We start from the raw sequence: 23,125 nt of genomic DNA, 5'->3' as shown, positions 1-23,125 counted from the left end.
AAATGATGGTAGGCTTTCTTTTGAAGTCAACTTCATGGGTCTTTTCAATGGGGCTCGCTCCTTGAAAAGTGTTCTTAGGGTTGCATTGTAAGTGACCTAAGATGGTTGTGTTATTGCCAGGGTGGGGTGGGGGATGAGATACTTTCCTCAACTTTTAACTCCCCCATGTAGGGGGAAACCCCGGGAATTTAACTGTGGCAATTCATTGGCAATTGTGCTGTAAAAGGGGAGTATACATGTAGAGCAAGCTTTCCCAGCATGATGCCCATGGATGCAAAGGTATCCACCAGCCCCTTTCTTGACATCCACTCAAGAGTTCTTAGAAAGTAGATGGGATCTTCCTCATCAGGGTATCCCCACAGATTTTTTAAAAAAAGTTCTCTGAGCAGCAGCCACAGCAAGAGCATCTTTGCTGAATGACTACATAAACTGCTACCTGCCTTAGCCCTATCCTCTGCATAAGCTGGCCCCTGCTTATACTGGTCCAGCCCCCATCGCTGCCAAGAATTAGAGAAAAACCCTTCCCCATGCAAGCCAGTTGGCTTGCTCTTGCCCCAGGAGCCACCATTGCTGCAGGGATGAGAGAAGACTTTCTTGCTTCAGGGCAAGCTGGTGGTGTTATTCTATTTATTTATTTTTCGTATTGTATCCCGCCCATCCCGAAAGTGGGCTCAGGGCGGGTCATGTCATCTTTCAACAATACAATGAAGTTTAAAAGCACAGTATATACATTTAAAATCAATAGTTATAGCTACTGGTGAAAGTTCCAACCCATTAATACAGATGGATATGGCCGGTTGCTGATAGATGGATGGCCGGTAGGTAGGAGATGGCAACCTCGGGGAGGCCATAGGTGGACGCCAGCTGCCTCAACCAAAAGCCTGGCAGAACAGCTCCATCTTGCAAGCCCTGCAGAACTAAGATCCTGCAGGGCCCTGATCTCGATGGGGAACATGTTCCATCAGGTGGGGGCCAAGGCAGAGAAGGCCCTCACCTCAGGTCAGCCCCATAGCCAGAAATTTTGGGTTGGTGGGGCTTGGGGAAATGTTGTGGGGCAGCAGGGGAGGGGGAAGGGAGAGGGGCAGCCACATGTCTTCCCTGAAGTGGGCAGCCCCTGCTGGAACAATAGCATTTAAAGGGTTCCCTTTAAATGCTGGGGGGGGGGTTGGGGGGCTGCATACGCCTGAACTCCAAGTGGCGAATTCACTGCTTGGAGTTCAAGGAAGGTATGCAGCCGGCAGCCACCCCTCTCTCTCACCTCTTGCATGATTTAAAGGGCCCGCTGATCAGCTGGAGGGCCCTTTAAATCTTGGAGAAGGGGAGGGAGAGGGGCAGCTGAAAGATTTAAAGGACCCTCTATCTGATTGGCAGGCCACATGCTCCGCCAATCAGCTGGAAGTCCCTTTTAATGTCACGGGAGGGGAGGGGGAGGGGCAGCAGCTGTTGTGGGGCATGTCTCACATTTGAGGGGTCAGAGCCCTGAAATGACCCACTGTAGCTACGAGCCTGCCTCAGGTACTGCTGCTGGGAATGGGAGAAAAGCCCTTCCCTCTGCTGTGCAAGCTGGGCTGCTGCCACTGCCAGGACAAGAAAAGAGCCTTTCTTTCTTCAGCCTGCTCTCTTCCTATATGCTGCTGGGGTTGCCAGGTCCACCCTGGCCACTAGTGGGGTGTGGGAGGGGGGATAATGTTGCCAGATCCAGGTTGGGAAACTCCTGGAGATTTGGAGATGGAGCCAGGGGAGGGCAGGGACCTCAGTGGGGTACGATGCCATAGAATCCACCCTCCAAATCATCAATTTCCCCCAGGGGAACTGATCTATGCAGTCCGGAGATGAGCTGTAATTCCACAGGATCCCCAGATCCCACCTGGAAGCTGGCATCCCCACCTGGGGATGAAAGAAGAGCCCTTCTGTAGGATTGCTGGCTTGAATGGGGTAGTGGTTGGGAGAGAAAAACAAACTAATTGCAGGGAGGGGACCAGGAATCTGACAGAGGTATGAGGTGAACAGGCAGAAGCAGTCTCCTCCCCCACTTTTGTGTGTGTGTGTGTGTGTGTGTCAGAGAGAGAGAGAGAGAGAGAGATAAGAAAATGAATTCCCTTCTTAGGCTTTCCCCATTATATGCCAGTGTAAACTACTTCTGTGGGGTTTTATTGTATCATCATCATATCACAGTGCAGATCTGGACTGAGTTCCTGGTGTTTCTAGTGTAAAGTTTATATTAAAAAGTGGTTTACCTGTCCAAAACTAAAACAGTGTAGTTTTTTAAGGGAGCGGTGGCGCAGGGAGTATAACACCTGCATTTAACATCTACTCGAGCACCTGTTCGAGTCCCACCGTGGTCGAGGTGAGCTCTCGACCCTTAGTCCTAGCTCCCGCCCACCCAGCGGTTCGAAAGCCAAGTAACTATCTATCGGCGAGTAGATAAATGGGTACCCACCCTTAGTAGGGTGGGGGGCACCCTCCTCCGTCTATGGAGGTGTGTGGAGAAGCAGCGGCACTGGCAGCAATGGCGGCGATAGCGGCGGCGAGAACAGCGGCGGCAGCGGAGCAGCGGCGGTGGCGATTGGAGGAGGCGGCGCAATGCTGAGAGGCGGCAAGCGGCGGCGAGCAGAGCCTGGCTGATCCCTGGTGGCCAGCAGTGAAAGAACAAGGCTGCTGCCGTCGACGGAGGCTGAGTGACGTCATCCGGAGGCGCGTGGAGCCGAAAAGGACATGGTCGGGCCGAGGACGACGTCGCCGGCGTTCCTTACACACACACACACCCATCTGCCTGAGCACCGGACATCGTGCAGCCAGAAGAAGCCGAGCCGAGGAATGCTTTCACCTAGGGTGTCGGTAGGGAATTCCCCCCCCTTGTACCAATGTGTGGCCGTAGTTAGGGTCGATATAGGTGATTAGCACCCAAGAACTGTAAACCGCCCAGAGACCCCTACGGGGGTTAGGGCGGTATATCAAGCCGAAGGATAAATAAATAAAATAAAATAAAAAACACAGTGGGACTTGCTTCTGACTGAACAGGATTGGACTGCACAGCTGACACCCTCAATGCATTTAACTGGAACTACTGAGGTAATCATCCTTTTGCAAAGCCTGTGATAGGAAGGGCCTATAGCTCACTAGCAAAGCACAGGCTCGGCATCCTTTTGAACAGCACTTCTCAAGACCTTTGCCTAAAATATGTATTTATTTACTTATATATGTCATTTATAGCCCACTATTATCCCCACTGGGGGCTCAAAGTGTCTTGCAACATTATCAACTCCACTTTATCCTTACAACAACCCTGTAAAGTAGGTTAAGGCTTATTAGTATGTGACTGGCTGAAGACCCAACAACCTAAGAACATAAGAAGAGCCCTGCTGGATCAGTCCAGTGGTCTGTCTAGTCCAGCATCTTGTCCCATACATTAATCAACCAGTTCCTCTGTAGGCCCAACAACAGGGCATAGAGGCCAAGGCCTTCCCCTGATTTTGCCTCTCAGTAGCAGCTCTTCAACATGGCAGCCAACATGGTATAGTAGTTAGAACATTGCACTAGGATCCGGGAGACTCAAATTCAAAACTCCAATCGGCACTGATATAACATTGCTGGCAGGTTGGGGTTTTGAATTTGAGTCTCCCGGATTTTAGTGCAATGTTCTAACTACTATACCATGTTGGCTGCCATGTTGAAGAGCTGCTACCATAACTGACATTTTGAGGTTGGGTCCATCTTAGGGTTGCCAGGTCTGGGTTGGAAAATACCTGGAGACTTTGGGGGTGGATCCAGGAGAGAGTGGGGTTTGGGGAGGGGAGGGGCCTCAGCATGGCACAATGCCATAAAGTCCACCCTTCAAAGCAGTCATTTTTTTCAGGGGAGTTGATCTCTGTCATCTGGAGTTCAGTTGTAAAAGCAGGAGATCCCCAAGCCCCACCTGGAAGCTGGCAACCCTAGTCCACCTCCTGGGTCCACCTCCTGGGTCCACCTCCTGTGGCAGCCATTTTGAAGAAGAAGAGGAAGAATTGGATTTATACCCTGCCCTTCACTCAGAGTCTCAGAGTTTCTTACAATCACCTTCCCTTCCTCTCCCCACCACAGACACCCTGTCAGGTAACTTGGGCTGAGAGCGCTCTGAGAGAACTGCTCGTGAGAGAATAGCTCTGAGAGAACTGTGACTGACCCAAGGTCACCCAGCTGGCTGCATGCAAAAGAGTGGAGAATCAAACCCAGTTCTCCAGAGTAGAGTCCACTGCTCTTAACCATAACACCTTATCAAAATGGCAGTGGTGCCTACAGACTCAAAAAAGTTAGGAACTCCTGATGTAGAGGAAGTGAAGGAAATTGTATATTCTCCAACTTTCAGTCCCAAACAACTAAGCCAGTTCTGGCTAATGGTGCCATAATGTAGGCAGTCACGCTCTGTTTGCATCTTCCATTTTTCCTGTGCTGTCTTTAAATTTCTATTTCACCTAGTCAGCAATAAACACAGCGGGACCACGGAGATACTGCACTCAGTGTAACAACCACAAAATATCCCGTGAAATGCTACCACTCAAGGTTTTTTTAAAGGCGTATGTTTAACACAATGTATAAATCAAAAACAATACATGAATAAATGTTCCAGTCAGCTCCTCTAATAGGACTATTTAACTACAAAGACTAATAATACAAAGAGAGCCTTCCAAAAGACAGACGAAAGAATAGGCTGTGCACAGTCCTGAATACACTGGGTCTCTTTGGCTGTTTCCCAGTTGCCAACTTCCAGGTCTGTATGGAGGCTGTAAGAGACTGCTGCTCCACTGTAGCTTATAACATTTAACACTAAGGCTTAGAAAAATACACAGAAAGCCTTCCCAGTCAGACCAATGAATAGGCTATACACAGTCCATAGATACACTGTGGTCTTCTTAATTTTTTCTCAGTTGCCAACTTCCAGGTCTGCAAGGAGGCTGTAACAGGCTGGCTGACTTCTCTTGTCGGCCGTGAGAGTTTTGACTATGTTTCTTCTTCAGAGCCAAATTCTTATGGAACCAAATGGGCCCATACACTCCTAATGACAAATGGACAAATGTCTCAAAGTGTTGCTTTGAGACACTTTCTGAGTTCACTTTGCACCGAAATTCCAACTGTGTTTTGCACCATGGAGTCTCAGAGGTTTGCTGAGAGCCAGCTCGAAGGTACGTGTGCAAATGGTGGACAGTTTCCTTTGTGGAGTGTGGCTTATATAACTTAGATAGCAGGTATAAACAGCTCACCAAAATTTTTTTGAAAAAGAAATCTCTGGGTACCAAACTACTATCATTGCTGACTAGCACAAATGGTCCCATGTATTTACTAATAAAGTAATATCCTAAAAACTCCCATAGCAAAAAAATAAATAAATCTGTATGGTAGCATCTTACCTTTTACGACCAGTACCTGAACACATTTGGCACCGTTTCTGATATTTTGATCTATGTTTGGCTCCACAGCATGTTACACACCTCATCTAAAGGAGTACAAAATAAACAGAATGTCTTCTCCAAGTCTTCTGTTTCCAAAATGTCCGAAAATGCCTTCCCATCCAACATAACTCAGCATGTGTTTTGTATATGGCCTCACTTTCCCTATTATTGTAATACTATAGACACAGATTTAGTTAGGTTGGTGGGGAGAAATGCCAAAAGAAACACTTCAACCCATATTCCTCACTGGCAGTGAGAGCTGTTGGCGTTCATTGGTGCAAAGTGGACACGGCCACTGCATAACGCTATAGGGGAAGGGCCAACAGATCCTGTCAGGAGGTGGCAGCGGAAGCAGCAAGAAACAAAGCCCAATGGGCTTGGTATGGTATAACTGTGCATAGGATGACACCAAGCAAGCACAATGCTGCTGATAGGCTAGCAACCCCAAGTGTAGCTGTGAAGACTGTTACCTTGTCAGCAGCTACATATTTGCATGGTGCTGGCTGAATCAGCTCTTGCCTTCACTGCCACTTGGTAGCACTGTCCAATGAGGACATGTTTTTTTTTATCCCCTTTCCTTTTGATTGCCCCACAGTGGCAATCAGTAACTCTTGCCTACAAATCACATTACCGATACCGATCACCAATTCCAGTGTACCAGGGAAAAGAGTTCTAGCCAAGTGTTGCCCCTCAAATACTAGTTTTCTATGTGTAAAAATCGGGGGGAGGGGCACTCTTTCTTATGAATCTGCACTTGCAGTTTGAAATAGCGCATCCTAAAGAAAGGTCTGCCACCTTGGTGAACAAGCCTGGTTTACATTGCCCATAGGAAAGAATCAACTGATACTACTCACCCTTCCTGCACCATGACACCCACTGCATTTATATCGGCCACGGCCATGACACTTGTGGCATTTTTTTCATTCCTGAAATATAAATGGTGTACGTGGATCGTCCTACCAAGTATCTTCAGCAACTATACATTATCATGTAAAAATACATTGTAATACCTTAATCACATTAGGAATATATATGTGATCTGATGAGCAAATGAGAAAGTATACTATTATATGATAATTAAGGAAAATTCGTAGTGTGTAGGACTAAACTGAGGCTACTATACTTTGGTCACATTATGAGAAGACAAGGCTCACTGGGAAAGACAATACTGCTAGGAAAACTTGAAGGCAGCAGGAGAAGAGGAAGACCCAACATGGGATAGATTGACTCAGTGAAGGAAGGCATGGCCCTTTGTTTGCAAGACCTGAGCAAGGCAGTTAACCACAGGACATTTGGGAGGTCATTCATTCATAGGGTCGTCATAAGTCAGAAGAAGAAGAAGAAGAGATTGGATTTATACCCCGCCCTTCACTCGGAGTCTCAGTGCGGCTTACAAACTACTTTCCCTTCTCCTTCCCACAACAGACACCCTGTGAGGTGGGTGGAGCTGAGAGAGCTCTTTCAAGGACAGCTCTGACAGAACTATGGCTTGCCCAAGGTCATTCGGCAGCTGCAAGAGGAGGAGTGCGGAATCAAACCTGGTTCTCCCAGATTAAAGTCCGCGCACTTAACCACTACACCAAACTGACTTGATGGCACTTAACACACTCTGGATGAAAAGCATATGTGCATGAAAGCTATTTAAAAAAAAAGAAAAAGCAAAATATTAACTACAGAGACAGTTGATGAAGCAGATTGAGAAAGTGGCAAGGTTATAAAGTCAGTTCTTGGGGACCGCCATGCCTCCTTAAAAATGAAATTAGATCTACAGTATAGTGGTCCACTCCAGAGATCACCGTGTGAAAGATGCCAGTATGATATGAGGGAATCTATGTGATAACAAGGGAAAGTCAAGAAAAATGTCCCCTCTGGTTATTAGAATATTAGTAGAGATTGGTTAAAGCCTGCCCTAACCATGAAGCAAGACCTCTATCCAGGGACCTCCAAAAGAGGAAATTGCCTTAACTCTGTACTACCATCCAACCTACCTGGCTAGTCTTGTATGGTTGCAGGTGATAGGTTGACACAAACATAGTTCACCAGGTGAACTAACTCTACAGTTCCATCCATTTGACAGGAGATGAGCTCCAGATCAGATACCCTTGATGGCCAATGTTCACATTGGCTAACTCTGCACTTACGCAGTAGCCTTTAGAAGGCCAAGGTGGTGCAACTTGGGTTATTGTAGTTGCCAGCTCCTGTACTGCTTCCAATAGTCACCATTTCAATTAAAAAACAAAACAAAACCCAACCTTGATACCATTACACTTTACCATTAGGCAATATTCCTGCTGTCCTGATGCAATTGTGCTAATTGGCTCACTGAAAAAATAACAGTCGACATACCTAAATAGCTCGATTCAGTAAAAATAAAGATTTCCCCCTTTTTAACTATGTGCCTTTTGACAGATGTGTTTGCGACAGGCTGAAGTAGCACTCCCGTAGTGAGTAGCTGTTCTCCTCTCAGGGGCGGGACAGCCTTCTGTCTGTCACAGTGTTGTGGAGGCCTGCTAAGGTTGCCAGCCTCCAAGTGAGACCTGGAGATCTCCTAGATTACAACTGATCTCCAGACTGCAGTGATCAGTTCCCCTGGAGAAAATAGCTGCTTTGGAGGGTGGACTTTATGGAATGATACCTAGAGTTTTCATCAGGGTTTCCCCCACCTTCAGGGCCCCCAATCCACCACCGGCCAACTAGCTGGTGGGGGAAGCCCCACCCCCCAAGAGCCCTGTTGCGCCCGATGTGTCTAGCATGATGACATCACCTGAAGTTAACATCATTGTGCTGGGCACATTGCACGGGGAATGCTCTAGCATTTGGCTAAAAACTCTATGGTGAACATGGAGTTTTTGGCCAAATTCAAGAGCATCCCCTGCATGACGTGCCCAGCATGATGATGTCACTTCTGGGTGACATTATCTGGATATCTCATAATGTAGGAAATATTGTAATGGAAGAAATGGTGTAATATTATGATAGCACTAGTTTTAATTTGTTAACAAAATTATGACCACAGCAAGGTGTTCACATTGAGGATGGAATTATTTTTTCTGCCATGCACCAATACACATCATCCTGAGAACCCTCCCGAGATACCCAAGTAGTAAGTCTCAACTGAAACAGATTTTTGTTGTTGTATTTTCAAATACAGTGCTTTATCAAATTTGAGATGCTGGCTTTGATCCTGTGTAGATTTGCACAGGCACAAAGACAGAGGAAGGTGGCATTGCCAGGTCTTGGAAGCTAAGCAGGATTGGTACTTGTGTGGGGGACCACCAAGGAAGATCTGCAGAGGAAGGCAATGGCAAACCACCTCTGCTTCTCACATACCTTGAAAGCCCCTTGCTGAAATTGCCATAAATTGCTTGCAACATGATTGCACATAAATATATAATGAGAGGGGCATTTTTTACAAATCCTGCAGGTACCTTTGATCCCCCCCCCCCAGCTGTACCTCTGGGTCCCTCATTCCACAGAAGCAGCATTTCAGGAGGCAATTTGGACCACCACAAGAGGAAAGAAATAACAACAATAATCCCCAACCTTGGGCTCATGGCTAAAAATCAATTTCCCCTCCTTCGGGTAAATGTATTTTATCCTAAATGAAAAAATAGCATCAGCAGTTACACTAATTGTACATACATACAAATAAGACAAAGTTACATGTATAAAGTAATACTCTCTACTTTACCCTGTGTAAACATAAACAAATAAAATTATACCAAAACTTTGATGTTACTACGGTTCTTCAAGATTCCAGTAGCAGTTGGCATAAACTAAACAATTAATGGATTACCTTGACTAAAGAAGAGTGAGGTACACGGAACTTTTTTGTATCTTCCTGAAACGTTTGTGGAGCTTGGACTTTAATATCCCATAGTCTAGGGGGTGCACCATTCTGTGGACCATCAACCAAAGCATCTGATAGGAAGAAATAATACCACACCCAGTCTTTTAACAAGCTGATGTACGGGGCAATACTCCACCACAGAGTTAAAAAGAATAAAACCCATTAAACCAATTAAAATCACCAGGATTTGCATTGGGGCTCCACTTTGTTGAGCAACTGGTGAGGCCCCATAATGGCCCACTACTACCTCCCCCAAAGGAAAAAAAAAAAACAGTAGACAACTAAGAAAGGGTACATAGCTGTTATGTATCAGGACTACATATAGGGTTGCCAAATGACCCCAGGGGGCGGGGAATCCCCCGCTTCGGAGCCCCAAGTTCCGCCCCGGCGGAATCGGGGCCCAGGGGGAACCCCGCCCCCGAAGCTGCGTCACTGGAGGTGACGCAGCCACGTTGCTGACGTTTGGGGTGTGGCTGAGCTCATCGGGGGTTGAAAACCATATTTTCCCCCCCGACGAGCTCGGCCACGCCCCCAACGTCAGCAACATTTGACGTCACTTCCGGTGACGTTGCGGCGGCGCGCGCACGCACACAGCCGGCTCCCGAAATGGACGGAGCCTCCCCCGCCGGTAAGGTTTCAGGATTTGGCAACCCTAACTACATATCAGAGACTTGTTGAGCTTGGAGCTCTAGAAGAATAGCCCACAAGGACTCTGGAAGTAACTAATGAGAAACCTCCATTATGTAAATAGCCTATAGTTGGGAGTGGGGTGTGTTTGGCTGTGGTTTATTGCATGCTATTTAAACAGGGCTGCAGCCCTGAGGTTTCAGTTGTGTTCCTGAAATCACTAAATAAAGTAGAGCTGTCCACTGCAATGCATCTTGAACCCAGTATTTAACAGCAGCAGTAGTAATTGTTACTTTCCCCACAACTAACGGATTGGTCCCCCGCCCAAATGGACTTGTCTGTTCTCTCACAAGCAGTAGTACCTTCTGCTCTCATCCTAAGATAGGTAGGAAACTGATTAGTGGTTGTAGAAGCATCAAATTCCCTCTTCCCCTCAGGATGAGCTACTGCTGCTGGTGTCTCTGACAACTACTGCTAACAAATCTTTTACACACAGAATCCCACACTGCTAGGTCCTTGATTATAACTTCTTTATTCATTTAGGTCAACCATCCTTAATTGTATTTAGACCCCTAATCAGGGGTCATTTGGGGGGGACGCGGGGGGACGCCATCCCCCCAGGTGAGGTGCGGGAGGGCGGGGCCTGGAGCTCCCTGCTGGTGCCCGCTGGAGGTCGCCGCCGGCTGTGGGGAGGACACACTTCCAGTGATCTCAGGGGGTGTAGCATATGCTAATGAGTTATGCTAATGAGTCCCCCTAGCTCTTTTTCTACGAAATGACCCCTGCCCCTAATTATTGCACAAATAAATAATCTTTGGGCAAATTTTTTAAATCTTGTGGTAGATAAACGCCTAGATATTTAACGTCCTTTTTCCATACTGAGTTACATTTCTCTAGTTGGTAACTGAGGATGTCTCTGGCATATTGTTGATCTGTTGGGGATTATCTGTGGTGTTGTTTGTCTTGCCTGACCTGTCTTTTCTGGATCAATAGATATGTCCATTCTTTCTAGGGGTGTCAGTCTGAAAACTTTGACAGGCACTAAGGTGACTCACATACTCCAAGATGTCCTGGAGGAGAGTTACTTTTTCAAATGGCAATAATGGCTGCATCCACCGAAACTCATCACAAAAGCCTTCCCAAATAGTGGGGGGAAATTACCCTAGCACTGTAAAAGAAAATGTTTCAGCCACAAGGCTCTCTTCAGCAGCCTTCAGCTGCTTCACACAATAGGTCATGCCAATCACTTTAAAAGGAGTTTATTACTTTTCTGGGGAAACTAATAAATTTCACCTTTATAACACTGATCCCTCAAGTAACCCCTGTCTTACTGTTTGGGATCTTTTGTAATTGAAGTGTAGTGGGTTAGACGCATGTAGAAACCACTAAGACCGATGTAGTGATCAGCATGGTTTACTGGTACACAACAAAAGAAAAAGACTAACGGCTGGCTGGCCAACTATATACACACCTGGGAGACCCCCTAGGTCTTGTTGGTGGGTTTAAATCTCCCGCCATGGTCCTATTGGTTCCCAAGTGGAGAAACTAGGAGCCCAGTCCCCATTGTTCTTACAGAGTTAAGCTCTGGGGTATTCACTGGCCCCTGGTGGCGGTCAGCGGACATAACATCCCTCCCCCCATAGTTCGGACCCCCCCCCAGGTCACATAGTCCTTTAAGTACAATGGGAACCGCCGTTCTCTAGTGGATCGTCGGGGAGCCGGTGCTGGGACCTCCAGGACCCCGTCCGCTGTGCTGTGCTGTGCTGATGGTGCAGACACCTCTGGCGCAGAAGCGTCAGTTGTCGGGCCCTCCTTGGCAGCCGCCGGGGTGACTGGGGCAAAGTTCTGATGCTCTTCGGTGGGGAGGTCCTGCGCTGGGGCATCTGGGGGGCTCACCTCTGGGTTTGCCCATTCTTCAGGAACCTCCGTGCTTGGGTGTTCTGGGAGCATGCGCCGACAGAGTTGGTCTATGTGCCTCTGCAGGACCTGTCCACATTCTGTTGACACGGCGTACATGACGGTGCCAGTGGGACGAATGATGCGGCCGGCGATCCATTCCGGGCCCCTTCTGAAGTTTCTGGTGAAAACGGAGTCCTCCGGGAAGAACCCTTGAGGTGCCTCCTGCTACTCTGAGGAGTTCCGTGGCTCGGGAGCCCGATCAGGGTGTAGGCGGTGCAGGAGGATTGTTGGTCTCCGACCCATGAGAAGTTCTGCTGGGCAGCGACCGCTTACAGGGTTTGGCATTGTTTGTTGCACTAGGAGGAAATGGGTGACGTGAAATTCCCAGTCTCCCTCCATCAGGCGGCTTAACCCTTCGCCGTCTGGACCATGCATTCCGCTTGGCCATTAGTAGCGGGGTGGAATGGCGCCGACCTGATGTGTTTGATCAGGTTGTTGCTGAGAAACTGCTGGAATTCCTCTGACGTAAACGCCATCCCGTTGTCTGAGACGATGGTGTCTGGCAGCCCGTGGGTGGCGAAGATCTTTCGGAGGGCACGGATGGTGGCCTTTGTGGATGTCGCAGAGACAGGGCTTATCTCCAGCCACTTTGAGTAGGAATCCAAAGTCACAAGGAATAACAGTCCATGAAATGGTCCGGCGAAGTCTATGTGGAGCCGGGACCACAGGGTTTGTGTGCATTCCCATGACCGGGACGGCACACCCGATGGGCTGGGCGGGCAGCTTGGCAGGTCGGGCAAAGTTTCACCCATGCCTCTACCTCTGCATCGATGCCTGGCCACCAGACGTAGCTCCAGGCGAGGCCCTTCCTCCTAACGATGCCCGGGTGTGCTTCATGAAGGGCCTGGAGAATCTTTTGTCTGAGTGCGCTGGGAACCACGACCCTGTCTTTTTACAGCAGGCAGCCTTTGTGCACTGACAACTCCTCCCATCGGGCCGTAAATGCCGTGAACTCAGGGCCTTCTCTCTTTGCAGGCCACCCCCTCACCACCCAGCCCAGCACCCGGGATATGATGGGGTCCCGGGCCGAGCGGCAGCAATGTCCGTGGCCTGCAGCGGAGCATTCAGTAAGCCCTCCAGCTGGAGGACCAGGTGCACAGGGGCCGGATCCTCAACCATGTCTGGCAGGGGAAGGTGGCTAAGGGCGTCGGCGTGGCCCACAGCTTTTCCCGGGCAGTGTTGTAGCTAGTAATCGTAGCCCGCAAGGAAAATGGACCACCGGAAGACCCGCAGGGAGAGGACCTGCGGTGTCCGGTGATCAGGCGCGAAAAGGCCGGGGAGCAGCCGGTGGTCTGTGGCAATAGTGAACGGCCAGCCATAGACGAAGTCGTGGAACTTCTTGACCCCGGCCACTATGGCTAGTCCCTCCCGATCTATCTGGGCATAGTTCTGCTCAGCCGCAGATAGGGTGCACGAGTAATATGCGACTGGGACCTCCCGCCCATCTGGGAGACAATGCGCCAGCACGGCACCGACACCGTAGGGTGAGGCATCGCATGCCAAAACTACCGGTAGCGCCTCATCGAAGTGGGCCAGGACTGAGTTGGAGATCGACAGTTCTTTAACATTCCGGAATGCGACAGCTTGGCAGGGCCCCCACACCCAAGGGGCCTGCTTGTCTAGCAAGTGGTGGAGGGGTTCCGCTACCGCTGCCTTGTGGGGAAGAAAGGTGTGGTAGAAATTGAGGGTCCCTAAAAACACTTTTAGTTCTGTTTTAGACTTCAGTGTCAGGGCTTCCACGATTGCCTTCACCTTGTCTCGGGTCGGGTGTAGGCCCTCTGCATCCACCGTTAACCCCAGAAAGTCCACTGATGGAACCCCCAGCCAACACTTCTCTAGTTTAACTTTGAGTCCAGCGTCCTGGAAACGGCGGAGAACTGTGCAGAGGCGGTCTGCAAAGTCAGCCGGCGTGGCGGCGGCGATCATCACATCATTTAAAAACGGGATGATGCCTGGGATTCCTTTGAGGAGAGAATCCATCAGTTGTTGGAATAACACCGGTGCCACACTGACCCCGAATTGCAGTCGTTTGACATGGAATACCCCCCGGTGGGTCACTATGGTTTGCGCCTAAGCAGTCGCCTCATCTACCGGCAACTGCTGGTAAGCTTGGGCAAGGTCCAGTTTCCCAAAGATCTCCCCCCCCCCAAGGTGGCCAGTAAATGGCTAACCACAGGTACCGGATATGCATGGTCCTGTAGCGCCTTATTCAGCATACATTTGTAGTCCGCGCAGATGCGGACTGCCCCATTTGGCTTTTCTACCACTACTATGGGGGTCTCCCATGCCACGTGGGAGACTGGTTCCAGGACGCCTTGGGCTACTAGGCGGTCCAGTTCCACATCGAATTTAGGCTTGACTGCCAATGGAACCATCTTGGCACGTATTCGGATAGGGGCCACCTTGGGGTCTAGATGCAGGGACACCGGGGAGCCCATATAGCGGCCCAGAGAGTCATCGAAAATGACCGGAAACTCCCGGCATATCCCTTGGAAATCCTGGGTTGTACAAAGCTGGACTCCCTCAACCAAAATCCCCAGGGGCTCAAACCAGGCACTACCCAGCAGGCTGACCAGGTCGCCCTCTACCACAATCAAGTCCAAACGGCTCTTGAATTTCCCATATTGTACTCGAAAAGTCCTGACCCCCTTAATTGACACCCGGTTTTGCTGAAAGTCCATTAGCGTCACTGGAGATGGGCGCAAGCGGGGTCCCCCCTTTGCGAACAAGTGTTTCAGTGTGGCCTCAGAGATGATTGAAGCCGCGGACCCAGAGTCTATCTCCATAAGGCATGGGGACCCCCCCAATTGTTACATTGGCTAGGAATTTAGGGGTGGGTGATTTGCCGGGGAATTGCAATACCTTTTCTGCGGTATGTGTGAGGTGGCAGAGGTCCTCTGCCGCTGCATTATCCTCTAAGTGAGCTTCTGCTCTGTGACGCGGTGGCTGGGTCTGGCTGGAGGCTTTGGAGTGACATGCCCGGGTGATGTGGCCAGTGCATCCACAGTTCCGACAAACAGCGCCTCGGAACCTGCATGTTTTCCTGTCGTGCTGGTCACCGCAACTGGCACACACTGGAGCCATCGAGGTCTGCCGGCATGGTGATGGCGGCCTGGTGCATGGTGGAGGCTGCGGGGTGGGACCTCTCCCACGTGGTGGCGATGGCCAATGCTATGGTGACCAACTCACCCTCCATTATGCGTTGCTGCAGTTTCTCCTCCTGCAGTCCAGTGACGAAACGGTCTCGCAGGGCCAGGTCCTAGTGTGCCCCGAATTTGCACTTGGATGCCAGATGGCGGAGCTTGGCAAGGAACTCCGCGGCAGTTTCACGGCCTTGCTGACTCCACTGGTGGAACACCATGTGGCACGTCATCTCCAAGGCTTGGGCGTGTAGTGGTTCTGGATGGCCGAGACAATTTAATCGAAGGTGCAGTCTTCAAGCTTCTATGGGGAGAGAAGGTACTGGGTCAGTTCTATGATGGCGGATCCACACGATCCGAGTAGGAGGCCCTTCTTCCTGGCCTCATCCGTCACCTGGTAGAATATCAGGACTTGCTTCAGGCTGGTGATCCAGGCTCCCCATTGCTGTGGACGGGCTGTATTGAAGGGCGGTAGCAGCCCTGATCCCGGAGCAATGGCCATTGTGCTGGTCTGAAGTGGCTGCGGCTGGGAAGTGGCTTGCTTACCCTCGTTGCTCATCGTTCGGAGGAGCGTAGGTAGCAGTGTGTTGTCTTCCCTCACAGAATCCCGACCGCCCGGCTGGATTGCTCAGCGGGATCCCACCTTCGTTGCCATTGAAGTATAGTGAGTTAGACGCATGTAGAAACCACTGAGACCGATGTAGTGATCAGCATGGTTTACTGGTACACAACAAAAGAAAAAGACTAACGGCCGGCTGGCCAACTATATACACACCTGGGGACGCCCCCCTACGTCCCGCTGGTGGGTTTAAATCTCCCGCCATGGTCCTATTGGTTCCCAAGTGGAGAGACTAGGAGCCTAGTCCCCATTGTTCTTACAGAGTCAAGCTCTGGGGTATTCGCTGGCCCCTGGTGGCGGTCAGCGGACATAACAGTAATTATGAAGGGTAACTTTCTAAAAAGGTCTGTTCCCCTCCCCGCCAGGGATCTGAGAACTTTTTTCAGCCTGACCTGAGAGTTCGGTAGGCAATTGTTTTTTGGGGGGAAATAGGTACAAAATGAAAAAAAGAAAAAGCTTCATTGACCATTTTAGTGGAATGGAAACAATCTGGTAAGAAAAAGAAGGCTCTCTGTTGGTGATTAAATATTAAGGTTGTGAATTCATTTCCTTTGTTTAAATAATGAGAAAATAATGGATGGATGGATTACATTCCTTCTTTCATCATTTCTGGTGCCTAGGCTGGTTAAGATCACTGAAGGACACTGGAAGCACATGGAGAGTCCTCCTCCTACTCTCCTCTTTCTCTTGACCTTCCTTTACTGTTCTCTTCACCACCACCACCCCCAGTTGCTATGCTAGTTGCAGCCAAGCAGGGAAGGTGAATGAGTTGCACCATTTTCTCTGTTCCCTTGATTCTATTTGGACATGCCTGTGATACTAGGACTGTTTTGTATTCTTGTGGTTAGTCCTAATACAAGGTTTTATATTATATGGATTGTGTTTGATATCTACTTTGAACTTTGATATATACTTTGAACATTAGTGTGTGTGCTAATATAGTGCTTCAAGTACCATTAGAACTGTAATGGCAGTAAGTGATACAGCAGCCTGCTAGCACATACAATACCACTAAAAACAGAGGTCAAACGTACTGACTTTTCTACATGGATAATGTTAGAATTAAAGCAAAACATTTTGCACTGTTTATGGGATTAGATACTCAGTGTTTAATGTTCTGGCAACTGATGGTTTGTGACTCAGATGTTAGCTGATGCTTTGTGAACAAATGCTTTTCAGCACATGGCCAGATCAGCTCCCCATGTGGCTGTATGCCTACCACAGTAACTACACCCCACAGCAGGGGTCATTTCCTGCAGGAGCGCACAGGAGCAGAGCTCCGGCAGTAAAGAGCCCAGGGGACGGGCACATGCAACAAGCTCCGCCCCCTGCTCCCAGCAGCCCTAGCCCACAAGGAGCAAGAAGCAGCCAGGTAAGTTGCAGTGGGTGTTGCCGTCTGACACACCGCCGGTGATGTCAGGGGGTGTGGCATATGCAAATAAGTTATCCTAATGAGTGATGCTAATGAGCTCCTGCACCTCTTTTTCTACCAAATGTCCCCTGCCCCACAGTAAGCACTGGCTGTAAAATGTTGGGTAGAATTCTCAGCATCATATTCCAAGTGCCTCATTGCAATTTCTGTGCAAGATTACAGACTCGCAAATATAAGAAAACTTATCTGCTGTGCATACATTTGTGAATGGTAGGCTTTCACATTTTTAATTGCATACTAACATACTGAATTGAGCAACAACATAGCAATTCAACTTTTGTTTAGATTCAGTGGTTTGACTCCTTTCTACTAAGAAGGAAATAATTCATAAATCTTCACTATGCAATTAGAATTAATTATTCATATTTATGGTTGGCTAAGTTACTTACTAGTACAAGGCTCAAAAGTCCATTCGCTTACTCTTGTTTCATTAAAAGTCTCCAGTCGATACTGTGGGGGGAATTTGAAATGAAATCCTGTTAAGAGTTTTTGGGTATCAAAAGTAGGAAGCACTTTCTACCTCATGCCCTGCTTGGCAACTAGAATGGGTTAGGGGCCATTTTGAGGAGGAAGCATGTGATGAACGAAAGGGTCAAAATATTTCACATCTTGTGAAAGCAAATGGAAAGCAGCCCCTCCCCATCTTTCTTTTCCACTGCTTAGCCCCTGCTTCCTCACCTGTGTATTTCTTATGCCCTTTTGTATGTTTTTCTCTCCCCACCCCTGCTGGCCATTCATAATTGTTCTTTCCATTACATGATTAGAGTAACTGGAACATAGTACCTGGCTATACTTTGGCTCAGTCCAGACCACATGCAAATTCATAGGTAAATTAACTAGTATTGGTTAGTGGATCATCTGAACACAGGACTACTGCCTTATCTATGATTAGGTAGGCTCCATAAAAACAGGATCTGTTTTACTAATCATAGTTCATCTTACATATAAATGCAGAGTCCTACCTTAATCCTGGCTTGTTTCCTGCCAGCACAAATAGACTTGCCAGACCCACCTTGACAACCAGCAGGAGACCAGATGGGGATGTGAGGTGGGCCAACAGCCATCAGCAACAGCATGACGTCACTTCTGGGGAAAAACTGAAAGTGACATCATGCCTCTCTAGGAATTGCTAGAACTGATATGGTAAGACCATAGAGTTCCTGGTGATTCTTAGAGAGGTGTGATATCACTTCTGGGTTTTCCCAGAAGTCACATCACACCTTGATGTATGGGAAAAAAAAATTAAAATGAAAACCTTTTCCCCACCAGTTGCTGGAGTGCCAAGGGGCACATGACAGCCTTAACTTTTAAAGCCCTCATACCTATGGGACTACCTCTCCCATTACAGCCCCCCCCATGCTCCCTTCAGTTATCCTCTTGGGGCCTCTTGCAGGTGTCCAGACCCAGGATGGCTCAGTTAGCTGTCAACAGGGGAAGGGCCTTCTCAGTTGTGGCCTCTACCCTCTGGACTTGTTTATTTTCTGCAGGGCATGCAAGGCTAAATTGTTTACTTTGGCCTTTTGTGTGTGATCCACATGTTTGGGTTGTTTTGTTAGTGGTATGATGGTAGCCACATATTTAAATAAATGTTAATATTATATGGCCCCGGTCACATGGGCCGGATATCGTGGGGGGAGGCGTGGCTAATTGCCCCGGAGGAAACTAACGCGTGGCCGCCCGAGCACACGTCCCGGTCGAAGTCCCGTGGTTAGGGGGGAGATGCCGACCAGATGGGTATCCTGCAGCACGGCACAGAAGCCGCACCATGTGATCGCACTAGCAATCGCTCTTTGTGCACATGCGCTGTTGGGCGCTGTTGCACAACCTGCGGAGACTTGTGTGCGACGAACAGCAGCGGGCGCCGGATGCCACATAAGTCCACCGGAAACGCGATCAGATGCCAGCCCTTGGCCCGTGGCTTTCCGGAAACTAGTACCTCAGAGGTACTATTTTTTTACTCCGCATCTTCGGTGGGAAACCTCGGGTTAGCCACGGGAGCTCTACGCTTCCCAGATGTTGCGGTGTGATCACGCCCGGAAAATCCGCCTACCATCCGTATCGTCAGCATGGCAAATGCTCTTTGTGACCGCAGCCTATATTTGTTATCTGCTTTGATGCTGTTTTTAACTTATTTATACTTTTTAAATGCTGTAAGTCACCATAAGACCCTTTGGGTGTGCAGTGACTAAAAAAAAAATCTAAAAAACAAACATCATTACACCATCCATGACTAAAAAGACACCTGGCCAGAGCTGGTCAAAAGCAAAACCTCAACAGCTGCATACTTTGCTGCCAGCCCCTCCATCTTAAAAGTCCAGGGATGCTGGTGTGCTCCTTCCTTGCATGTAGTTTAACTAAGCACCAAAGACAGCTTTGTTTGGTTAACACCTGTAGCCATTTCACTGCCTCAAGCAGATGGGGTAGGGAAGTCTGGGAAGTGGATCATCCCCCAGACTTACCTCGCTGCTGCTGGGCTGCAAGGCAAAGGGCACATGGATCTGTGGCCTTGTGTTAATGGTGCCAAAATGAAGTTATTGACATGTGGCAAAGCTTTTTCATTAGTCTGCTGCTGCAATGGAGGGTGGGATAGCAGCCATGTCTTTTTAGAAGAGGCAGGGAGAAAGAAGAAAGAAAATGCTAAAACTAGGATTCCTCAAGGCAAACTAGGATTCAGTACTTATTTGTGAAGTAAACTCTGGTCTCACAATAACCACAATTAAGATAAATCATATGACGTCTGACATTACATCTGACCCGAGCAATTATCTTGAATTATATAATTCCAGAACATCATTAAAAAGCCCTTGTTTGAATAAACATAAAAATAGAATTAGAATTAAAAAGCTCATTCATTAAAAAGCCCACTTTTGAATAAACATAATCTCTTTTACTTCCCTGAGACATCTATTCAAAGCCAGTCAATTTAACAAATGATCTTTAACTGATATTTATTGCCCTACTCACTTGATTAACCACTCGAGTGGATCAGCAGCCACTAGTTAGGCTAGCCATTATTCCTTGCATCTTGGTGCTTGCGTTCCACAAATTGTTTGAATAAAAGGCCAAATATACATGATGCCGTCTGCTGCGTAAATGGCGCTTTTCTTGAGAATGATCAGCAGGTAGACTATTTATAAGCCTGCTGTTATTAGTGTCATTACTGACCATTATTGTCTATTTTTGGAATCCTTTTGTTGATTTGGAACATGAAGAACTGTGTAAGCATCCTTGTGGGATGTGAGCCAGAGGGAAGTTTGGATGCTCAGTTTGTGCCACTGCTAACTGGGATTTAGCACTAGATATTTTTTTTTTTAATTATTAGGACTTAGTCTTGAAGGATGTGAAGAAATAAGGAAGCCAGGTGCCTTTGAGCAACTGAAGTGTGAATGTCCTTCTTCAGTACTGACCACAACTGGCTGTACACATAATTAAAAGTCAAGAAAAAAAGTGCTTTCAGGGAAGAGAGTGTGTTTTCCAGGAGCACTTGGGCCCTGGGACCTTTTGTTTTAAGTCCCAGTGAAATCAATCAGGAGGCTTTTAGAACTTTGCTCAACTACCTGTCTAAGTCTATTGACCTCATACCTAACCTTCTCTAGTTCACACCTCTTGGAAGGTTATCTGGGGATACTCACTCGGTGTAACATTTGCTGTTTCAGTTCCTGAATGACCAACTCGCCTGCAGCTCTGTTGCCATAGCAGCATTTAGAATTGACAAAGCTGAGAAGCGCATTCCTGGCCACATCCTCTGTCATCTTTGGAATCCTGAATATGAATTTTATAAGACACATTTATTTCTAAAGTATACATAACATGACTTGTTACAGTAGATAGAATCTCCAGTAATACAAATGACCACCTCAGCCATAATCACCTCAAACACTTCTTCACTTATCCCAGGCCCTGCTCCTTTCAAATAGTATTTTAGAGGTAAGTCTTTTCTGACTGAGGACAGGTATATTTCATTAGAAAAAGTTGTTTTCTTTTTGTAGCCACCTTGTACAGGAGTTGTGACTGGTCTCTGGTTACAGTGCAAAGGGTGGTAGCAAATATTTGCCATTATTTAGAAGAGACCCTAAATTCTAAAGAAACAAATCGTCTGAAAATTACACCCTCTGATTTGGAAACTCTTCTTCCTATCAGAGACTAGCTACAGTGAAAAACACAATGACAAAACACCATCATAAAAGTTAAGTGATATACAAAATAAAGAGTTGCAGGATTTGTATAATTTATTCTGAACTTCGGTGCTCCTGCTGCCTAAGAGAGCCAAAGTTTTATCAACATGGAACACAACTATTTTTCAAAGGGTGGTTGGAGTGTGAATAGCTATGACTGGATAATTCAGATCACTTGACATGATATATGGAGCTGCAGTCAGTTTTATCAGTGTCTAAAATGTCCATAGAACAATGGCTTCCCCCGCCAGCCAGTTGGGCTGTGGCGGATTGGGGCCCCCAAAATCAGGGGATCCCTGGCTCTACCAGGGGAATGGCAGCCCTAGCTTGTGGGCAGTTTAGGAATTATGACAGGGTGGTGGAAGCAACCACAGAGTGGCTGCCACACGAGGAGGAGCTGAGCACAAAATGTCAAGGATTGAGGTTATGCATAATTCTAGTAATAACTTGTCAACATTTATTTATTTATTTATTCAGTTTGTATCCCACCCTCCCCGCCAAGACAGACTCAGGGCAGCTCACACAAGTACATAAATAATCATAAACATAATATAAATGAACATTTAAAATCCTCCTAAAGCATTAAAACATATTAATAAACATTGGAATGGAGTTAATAAGCGAGAGTAAGATTATTTATAAAATGGCTTAGGCAACCGTATATTCCAATTATATGTTCACACTAGCTCAGTTCTACAACTATTATGCGGCGGGCAGGTGATAAGCCAAGCACAGGCTGGAATAAGGGATGGTAGAAGTTCTGCTTAATGGGGCACCATTTAAAATGAACATATTCAAGAAATATTTTCTTGAGTCCACACAACTTACTTTCAGTCACATAGTGAAGATCCTTGCGCTGTGGTGGCAGAGCCAATCAGATCTCTAAAGGTCAATCTGAATCCCTGCTGGGCAAAAGCCCCACCTGGCCCCACCTACTTTCTAAAAACATTTGGTATGTGCTGGGAGGCACCATGGCACTAAGGTTACCAGTTCCAAGTTGGGAAATTCCTGGAGATTTAGAAGAAGAAGAGAAGAGAAGAGAAGAGAAGAGATTGGATTTATACCCCGCCCTTCACTCCCCAAGGGAGTCTCAGAGGGGCTTACAAACTCCTTTCCCTTCCTCTCCCCACAACAGACACCCTGTGAGGTAGAGAGAGCTGAGAGAGCTCTGACAGAAACTGCTCTTTTTTCAAGAACAGCTCTTATCAAAACTACGGCTTGCCCAAGGTCATCCAGCCAGATGCAAGTGGAGGAGTGGGGAATCAAACCCCGTTCTCCCAGATTAGAGTCCGCGCACTTAACCACTACACCAAACTGGTGTAGGAACCTGGGGGTGGAACCTGGGGAGGGCAGGGTTTGGGGAGGAGAGGGACCTCAGCAGGGTATAATGCCATAGAGTCTAGCCTCCAAAGCAGCCATTTTCTGCAGAGGAACAGATCTCGGACCTCTGGAGATCAGTTGTAACCCCAGGAGTTCTCCAGGCCCCACCTGAAGACTGGCAACCCTACATAGTTCCCGGAGGCAGCACGGGGATCCCTGCACTACCTGAATGTTAAATATTATGATATCGATGTGCTCGACACTATGTAAGTCCATGTCAGGCTATCAAACGTTTATTACTTATTTATCTAAAAGGCTTTTATCCTGCATCATAGGGTCCCGAGGTAGCTTGAAATAAAAGAAGCTATTATTTAAAAAAAAACAACCATAACAGTAAAACAATGGGAGTCTTACCGGCATTCCAGAAACACAGGATTATTTCTCTGCTCACTAAATTTTCGCATCACCCCTGGAGGCGGAACTAATTTTTTCTTTCCTAATAGAAGCGTTTAAAGAGGAATTAGTATTTATTTCCAATGATGTCATGATATCCACTGAACAAAGGGTAACACTGAAA

At 47.6% G+C, this 23,125-nt stretch overlaps 1 protein-coding gene across 1 annotated transcript in view; it reads right to left on the bottom strand.

Moving 5' to 3' along the window:
* The window catches only part of LOC107111690 (protein SSUH2 homolog), a 45,540-nt gene extending 24,725 nt beyond the window's left edge, over positions 1-20,815 (bottom strand). Inside the window, 5 exon segments of the mRNA XM_015412696.1 lie at positions 5,385-5,470; positions 6,281-6,352; positions 9,223-9,347; positions 17,443-17,503; positions 20,686-20,815. Coding sequence (XP_015268182.1) covers positions 5,385-5,470; positions 6,281-6,352; positions 9,223-9,347; positions 17,443-17,503; positions 20,686-20,805 — 464 coding nt within the window. The 5' untranslated portion in view covers positions 20,806-20,815.
* Positions 20,816-23,125: the final 2,310 nt, after the last annotated feature.

Source organism: Gekko japonicus, unplaced genomic scaffold (assembly GCF_001447785.1).
Source record: "Gekko japonicus isolate JY-2015 unplaced genomic scaffold, Gekko_japonicus_V1.1 scaffold588, whole genome shotgun sequence".
Lineage (NCBI taxonomy): Eukaryota > Metazoa > Chordata > Lepidosauria > Squamata > Gekkonidae > Gekko > Gekko japonicus.
The sequence above is the reverse complement of the archived record's forward strand: the minus strand, read 5'-3'. Positions and strand labels throughout refer to the sequence as shown.